General features: G+C 55.7%; 1 protein-coding gene across 1 annotated transcript; it reads left to right on the plus strand.

The window, feature by feature from the left end:
• Positions 1 to 1,986: 1,986 nt before the first annotated feature.
• On the plus strand, positions 1,987 to 6,387 carry Cimap1d (CIMAP1 family member D). The gene is made up of 4 exons (XM_050123447.1): positions 1,987 to 2,113; positions 2,963 to 3,070; positions 4,674 to 4,787; positions 5,857 to 6,387. The coding sequence occupies exons 1-4, from the start codon at positions 1,987 to 1,989 to the stop codon at positions 6,339 to 6,341; spliced, it is 834 nt and encodes a 277-aa protein (XP_049979404.1). The 3' UTR covers positions 6,342 to 6,387.
• The last annotated feature ends 1,649 nt before the right edge of the window (positions 6,388 to 8,036 follow it).

Raw genomic sequence — 8,036 nt, forward strand, 5'->3', positions numbered from 1 at the left:
AACCCATTTCTAATAATCTGTGTAATACCACAAGGTGGCTTACCAGGAAAGATCTTAACCTGTGTCTGTCTGGAGTGGGAGAATCATGGCGACTGCCTGACTCAGCTTCTTTCTCCCAGCATTCTGTTCTGTTTACTCCGCCTACCTAATTTTCTGTCCTATTAAAGGGCCAAGGCAGTCTCTTTATTTAACCAATGAAATCAACACAAAACAGAAGACTCTACCACATCAGCAGTGACCCCCCCCACCTGGATTCCGTGAAGGACACCAGTGACCTCACACCTGGATCCCATGAAGTGAAGGACACTGGTGACCCCACACCTGGATCCCGTGAAGTGAAGGACACAGGTGCTCCCACACCTGGATCCCATGAAGGACACTGGTGCTCCCACACCTGGATCTTGTGAAGGACACTGGTGACCCCACACCTGGATCCCATGAAGGACACTGGTGGCCCCACACCAATTCATTCATTGTCTGCTTACTGGTGTGTGTGTGTGTGTGTGTGTGTGTGTGTGTGTCAAGGACTCCCTAACTTTTCCTGGGTGCAGATCCAGTTTTGTCCCCTGGTTGACACCGTCTGTTGGATTGCCTGCCAGCCACCTGTTTGCCCATCTGGGTCAGGATGCAAACCTGCTGTTCCCTGATCAGTTTGGCCCTTTACCTTGTAACAGAACATGGCAGCTCACCTTCTAGCACTGTCCCAGCAGCCCCCTCCCATGCTTGGTCTGCTTTGTTATGATCCAGTATCGACTCTGTCTCAGCTCCTTAAACTTCATGAACTCTGTACAGCCACGTAACTATTTGTTTTTGAGACAGGGTTTCTCTGTGTAACAGTCCTGGCTGTCCCAGAACTCACTCTGTAGACCAGGCTGGCCCCTAACTCAGAGATCTGCCTGCCTCTGACTCCTGAGTGCTGAGATTAAAGGTGTGCACCACCACCGGTCATAATTCGTATCACCTATGTAGCCCATCTATATACGCAGAAATATAGGTGTGCCGGATGGTGGTGAAACAGAGAGAAATATAGAAATAATATAGAGCATCCTCCTCCGTTTCCTCCATCTGAGACCACAGGTGACGCTCTTGACCTCTTGACTGTGGTCCTAGCAGCAGGGAGGCGGAGGAATTCAAGGTCAGCATGGCTACAATGTGAGTCCTTCTCTCCGCCAAAACCCCAAGTCACTACGTTAAAAGAATGCCCAGCAGCTTAGAGGCAAGCATTCGGGCAAAAGTGTGTCCTTGTTCACTAGGCCAGTGTTCCCAGAACTCCCTACCTGAAGCTGCTCCAGCAGCCCTAAGCAAGGGTGAGAACACAGAACCGCCCTAGACCGCTGTCCTCAGTCCTGCCTCAGGACCTCTCCTCCTGACGCCTTCCTTCTCAGCATGCTCCACACCAGAACAATCCACTTCCTTTATTGCCTAGCTTCTCTCCCCACGGTAAGAACATACCTGCCCTTTACCAGTTTACTCCTGTTTTGTTCACGCCACCCTAAAAGGAGTCAGGTATACAATACCAGGTACTCGGTACACGCCTGCTGATGAGCACTTGGCTGAGTTGGGGATGTGCTGTACACAACCCTGGGCTCTGTGGAAATGGGGCGCTGCACTCTTTATCATTGCGGCTGGGGGTGTCCTGTTTGCAGTCCTGGCTCCCTGGGGCCTGCTCTGGCCCGGTGGCCCAGCTCAGTCAGCTCCTTGGGGACCTGTTCGGCTGACACTGGAGTCTTTCCTGGGCCATCCAGCCACCTGGCTGACACTTGATCTCAGCTCCTCTTCCAGGCCAGCGTCCGGCGACCAGCCTGGCTCTGGTTAGGCCCCAAGATCCTTGCGTAGGGACAAGGGGCTGTCTGTGTGGTGGTGGGAGGGTGTGGTGAGGCCAGGCCTCTGCCAACACACTGGCTGAGCTGTGAGGATCGGGGACAGTGCCTGGTTTGTGGCTCCAGAGCAGCAGGACACAGGAGCCCACACCAGGCCCTGCTCACCATGGGGACCCTCAGCTGCGACCCAGCGGCCAGGTTGGCCACAGTACCCCTGGCCCGGCGGGTGGCTGAGGGCCACATTCCAGAGACCGGGCTGAGGAAGTCCTGTGGAATGGTCACCCTGGAGAATGGTTTGTGCTGGCCTTGTGGGAGAGGGCTCAGCAGAGGCAGCATCTAAGGCAGGACCGCATGTCCATACGTCCCCTGTGGGATCTGCTGGTCCTGCATGCTTGCCCAGCAGGGACACAGGTTGGGAGCACAGTAGGGCAGGACTGGAGGGAAGGAGTCAGAGGGGGGGTCCCTGTGGGACCTGCAGAGTGTGTGAAGGGGCTGAGGCTGGGTTCAGTGGGGGGGGGGCATTTGTGGAGGATTCAGGCTGTAGCCTGTGCCTCAGTTTCCCATTTTAGGGTGGACAGTGGGCTCAGATCTACACCAGGTTCCATCTCCCCCCAGGTGGTGTTTCTCTGTGCTGGCTTCACCTTCCCCTCCAGAATGATCTCTTTGTCTTGAGCTCAGTTTCCCTCCCTCGATGATTTCTATGTCCCCAGCCTCAGTTTCCCTAATTGTAGTGGTCTCTATATCCTGGCCTCGGTTTTCTCTCTTGTGAGTCTCTTTGCTTTGGCCTGTTGGCCTGTTTTCCCGCTCATGAGAAGTATCTCTGCCCTTAGCGTCTGTTTCCCCACCTGTGATAGGGTCTATGCTTTCAGCTTTGTAACCCCTGTAACACAACTGTCCTGTTCCTAGCCTCAGTTTCCCCACCAGTGAGGGTCTTTGCTCCCAGCCTGTTTCCTGTGTTAGCCTATTTCCTGAATCTCCACAGTCCTGTGACTCATGACCAGCTCACAATGTGGGTGTCATCCAGTCCTCCAGGACCCCTTTGCTTACTCTGCCATGGAGGTGACTGGGGGACCAGGGTGGGACGCTTTGCCCAGCCTCTCAGGGTTGCAGACACCAGCTCTGATATGGTCTTTGGGTCTCAGGCTCCGGACCTGGCTTGTACGTTCTTCCGTCCACCGTTGGTTATGTCAACCACGACTGCACCAAGACAGCCAGTCCCGCCTACTCACTGGCTCAGCGGCCCAGTGAAGGTAAGGCCAGCTGAGGAGTACAGGGACCTCTTTGGGCCCCCAAAATTCTGCTGAAGAAGACCTCAGGGTGAGCAAGGCCGGGTAGGTAGGTCTGGTCTCCCTCCCAGTGGCTGTGCCACGTCGGGTAGGTTGTTGCCTCCTCATGTAGCTCAGGTGCCTCCATCACCCGAATTCTGGGATCACAGATGTATATCATCACATCTGACCAGACACCAAGGTTTTGATGGGTCAGCAAGGATTGGGTGGCCAGGGTTCAGGGTGTGGTTCAGTGGGTAGAGTCCTAGGGATGGGGCTGGAGACGGTGACGGTGGCTCCACCTCCAGTGGAATCCGATGCTGTCTGCCAGCCTCTGTGGGCCCCGCACCCACAGAGCACAAATCCTCCCCGACAAGTACACAGCGTTTAACTGAAAAATGAACTCTTAATTGGGTGTGGTGGCACACGCAGGTGGATCTCTGTGAGCCTGAGGCCACCTGGTCTACAGATCGAGTTCTAGGACACCCCCCCCCCGAAAAAAGAGAAAGTTTGGTGAAGGGGGACCCAGGAGAAAAGCCCACCCGCTGCAGCCTGCAGGTCGGGAGAGACGTGTCCTGGCTGGCGAGCTGGGTTCTCTCATTACACAAACTGCATAGGAGATGGAAAGCAGGTTTGCGCGGGCCGAGCAGGGGCTGAGCACCAACAGTTCTGCTTGCCACAGGCTGGCTGAGGTGACGAGGGACAGGCATCTTCCTGTGTGTGGCCCAGCACATATCGGTGACTGCAACCCCATTCCTCCTATCCTGGGAGTCATTTAGATTAGCTCTAAGCTAGGGAAGAGCTGTTAGGCGCACAGGCGTAGGGTGCTTCTGAGCCCATTCTTTAACATTAGTGACCACCATAGGGTTAGTAGGGAGACTGTGTGTGTGCAAACACTGCCGGTGTGGGCGTGCACAGAAGCCCACAACTGCGTGGTACCTACGCACATCCTGGGACTCACTGAGGCTTTGAGAAAGACTTGGTGAAGCTTAGCCCTCACCTGCGGGCCCAGCATGGAGTGTCTAAAGTCCAGCAACCAGTGACCAGGCCAAGCATGATGCTACAGATCTGTCGTTTTTGACAACTCAAAAACTGAGGCAGGAGGATCAAGTGTTTAAGGGAAAAAGGATGAAGCCCCTGCCTAGAATCTCCCAGTGAGGAGCTGGGGGCGTGGTCAGAGTGGAGCCCCGCCTAGAATCCCCCCAGTGAGAAACTGGGGGCGTGGTCAGGGTGGAGCCCAGCCTAGAATCCACAGGTGTGGCTGAGGGGGAAGCTCAAGACTACCATTTATGACTGCCTAGGTTCCATATACAACTGTGAAAATGGTACCAACTGTAGCCTTTGTGATCTCTTCCTTCTACACTGATGTGAAAATGTGGGTCAGGCAAGCTGAGCCATCTCAAGGGTGACTCCAGGTGACTCAGCGTGAGCCAAGGCCCAGCTGGGATTGGCGTGCCCCACACAGTCCCACTGCTTGACCCCTTTCAGGAGAGTCAGTCCTTCCCAGGTAGGCTCTTGGGCGGCTCTGGGCCAGGTGTGGGGAGCCCGGAGCTCACGGCACCTTTGCGCTTTCGGGTCCTTTCCCCAGCACCACTTCAGGATTCCAGCCCAGGACCCGTGTATTTCTTGGACCCCAGAGTTACTCGCTTTGGCCGTAGCTGTCCCCCTGCCTACTCCATGCAGGGCCGGGGCAAGATTCGAGGTGAGTACAATGTGTGTGGTGGGAAGTGGCCTTTTACAGTCTGGGAGGCTGTCCTCTTCCTGCACGATTGGAGCTCTAAACTTGAGTGTTCACAGCGATACAATCTGAGTTTCAGGAAGGCTCACTACTCCAGTCCCGCAGCCTTGAGCTGGGGTGAACAACACATGGTGACCCTGCTGCCTAGGGGCCCTTTTTTAAAGCCCCTTCATGGTCCCAGAGGAATGCTCAAACACTTGATTTTATTCTCTGCATGTTATCAGTCCATCCATGCATCTACCCAGTCATTCATATACCCACCTATGCATCCATCCAACCACCCTCCACCAACGCACCCACCCACCCACCCATCCACCCACCCACCTATCCACCCGTCCATCCATCCATCCATCCATCCATCCATCCATCTATCCATCCATCCATCCACCTGCCCATCCATCCATCCATCCATCCATCCATCCATCCATCCACCTATCCATCCATCCATCCATCCATCCATCCATCCATCCATCCATCCACCCATCCATCCACCTGCCCATCCATCCATCCATCCATCCATCCATCCATCCACCCATCCATCCATCCACCCACCCATCCACCCATCCATCCATCCACCCACCCACCCACCCATCCACCCACTCTTCTGCCCATCCCATCTTCCTGCCTACCCACTCATCCATCTCCCTGTGCTCCATGGCTCTGCTCAGCCTTCACTCACGGCCCCGCCCCAGCTCTTTAGTCACACTAATGCTGAGACATCTTTAGTGAACTTCCTGGTAGACTCAGGCCACCTAGAGCTCTATCTCAGGATGCCCAGATCTTCAAGGAGGACAATCCGGGTGATCATGGGGCCTTGGAGGGGTCGAAGGTACCAGCTGGTGGGCGTGGGAAGCAGGAGGCTGATGTCTGGACTCTGGGGTGGAAGTGGGAGCCTCTGCTGGCTCCAACCAGGAGTATCAGGCACAGAATGCATGTGTGAAGAATTTGCTTGGGCTAGACTCTGGGTCTTCGTGATGTCTGATGCAGGTCCGGTGAGGCCTCCATCTTGTGCGAATGCTCCTTCACTCCCCAGGTCTGGAGGTGACACCAGGCCCTGGGGCCTACAGCCCAGAGAAGGCTCCCCCGGTTCGCCAGCGGAACCCCCCAGCTTTCACTCTGGGCTCCCGCCTCCGACAGAAGCCCCCAGACGCCTCTTTTCCTGCCCCCAATGCCTACAGCATGCCACCCCTCTGGGGATCGCAGATCTTTATCAAACCTAGCAGCCCCAGCTTCACAGTTGTGGGCCGCAGGCCCCCAGCACGCCCCGCTCAGGATCCCTCAGAGATTCCAGGCCCTGGGCAGTATGAGACTCCTGACCCCAACACCTACCGACAGCGTAGGCCGGCCTTCAGCATACTGGGGAGACCCCGAGCCCCTCGGCTCCTGGAGGAGACACCTGGTCCTGGTACTCACAACCCAGAGCAGGTCACCGTGAACCGGGCCCGGGCCCCGGCATACTCCATGGGAATCCGTCACTCAAAGCGGGTATCTTCAGTGGCAGGGGACACCAAATGCTGATGGCTGCTGGGTACAGTTTCCCTGGGCAGAGGAGATGCCACCCTTCCGGCAGTCTGAGGTCCTTAGGGGCCACTTGATCTTTCTGTCCCTGGGGCCAGTGACCCAAGGCCCCATCCGGGGTCAGGGTGAGTCCTCTTCCAGGGCCCCAGTTTCTTTTCCTAGGTCAAGCCAGGCCAGGGAGAAGTATCCCTTCCCTTGGCAGGACAAGGGGCTGTGTCCTAGAATTCAGCATCTAGGCCACTTGGGTTTCTACAGATGAGGCAGGAGAATTCTCCTGGAGGTGATCCTGATACCTCTGCCCTACCTATCCCACCCTCTAGAGTTGCTTGCCAATAAATTGTTCCTCCAACAGTTGTCAGCATTGTGCACATTGGTTTGTTTGTTTGTTTATTTATTTATTTATTTGAGACAGAGTTTCTCTGTAGCTTTGGAGCCTGTCCTGGACCTAGCTCTCCTGGACTAGACTGGGCTCAAACTCAGTCTGTCTCTGCTTCCCGAGTGCTGAGATTAAAGGCATGCGCCACCCGGCTTGCACTTTGGTTTACTTTTGGCCACAAAAGAACAGAAACATTGCCTTCCAGATCCACAACTCTACAAACCTCTTCCGGTCCAGATGGGGCAAATGGGAGACCTTGACACCAGGAGGCTAGAGTTAGAGCCTGGATTTGGATTGTGGGACCTGCTAGGTTCTTGGGGAGGGGTTCTGTGAAGCTGGGCTTTGAAGGGTGTGTAGGAGTTTAAACTATTGTAGTATGATTTACTGTCGTACAGCAGGTTAAAGAGTAGAACCAACCCTCTCTACAATGGAGAGAACACAGGATGGATGGCACCCAGACCCGGAATGCCGAGATCTACACTCGACACAGCCAGATCCCATAGCCTCCTTTCGCAGACCTCAGCCCAGCCACAGTCTTCCTCCAGCCGAGAGCACCAAGGGCTCAGTGGTGTGTCTTTGTTGATGTTGCTAAGCGTCCGGGCGGGCGCGAGCGTGCGCACGCCAGCCCCCTTCGCAGGCGCACGCAGTGATCTAGTTTCTCTCCTCATCGATCTGGCTGGCCTTGCCCCTCCTCCACACCCTGCCCCGCCCAGCCCTCTTCCCTTTGTTTCCCGGCAGGACTGTCCTGGGAGTGTGGGTGGGTGGGTGGGGGAGACAGAGATAGGGTGGTGATGCCAACCCCTTTCCCTCACAGAAGGAATCCTCTTGGGGTCTGAGGGAGGCATCTCAGAGGTCCCTTGAGCCTGGGGTGAGACTGGTGGCGGGCCTGAGAGTTCTGATATTCGGGTTCTAATAACCCCAAGAACCAACGGGAGTCCTTGGCTTACAGCCGTGGCAACAGGCCAGGAGTCCGCAGAGGCGGTCTGTGTTTACTCTCAGACCCTTCCAGCCACAGCCCCGCCTGCGGCTGCGCTGTCCGGGGCACTTGATTCACCTCCAGCCGTCAGTTTCCCTTTAAACATTGTCCCCGCCCCAGGCTTCAATTTACCCACTAAATAGCAAAACAGGGGAAGGGGACGCCTCTGAGTTGGAGGTTCTCGAGTCCTGGACCCCAGCCTCCGCGCTGGCCCATGCCCTATTTTGAAGTAGTTAGTCGGGATATGGCTGGAAGTGTCGGCGACTGAAACCCTCACATCCTGCCTCTGCTATCTTCTCCCTACCCTAGTCCTTAGTTTTCCCACTGCTCTGGCTTCAGTTTC

The sequence above is a fragment of the Alexandromys fortis genome, unplaced genomic scaffold (assembly GCF_014885135.2).
Source record: "Alexandromys fortis isolate MF-2015 unplaced genomic scaffold, M_Fortis_MF-2015_v1.1 scaffold_221, whole genome shotgun sequence".
Lineage (NCBI taxonomy): Eukaryota > Metazoa > Chordata > Mammalia > Rodentia > Cricetidae > Alexandromys > Alexandromys fortis.

Coding starts and splice junctions, on each gene's coding strand:
- Cimap1d (XM_050123447.1), top strand. CDS start 1,987: ATGGGGACCCTCAGCTGCGACCCAGCGGCCAGGTTGGCCACAGTACCC. Junction 2,114..2,962: donor AATGGTCACCCTGGAGAATG/GTTTGTGCTGGC, acceptor TTTGGGTCTCAG/GCTCCGGACCTGGCTTGTAC. Junction 3,071..4,673: donor GGCTCAGCGGCCCAGTGAAG/GTAAGGCCAGCT, acceptor TCCTTTCCCCAG/CACCACTTCAGGATTCCAGC.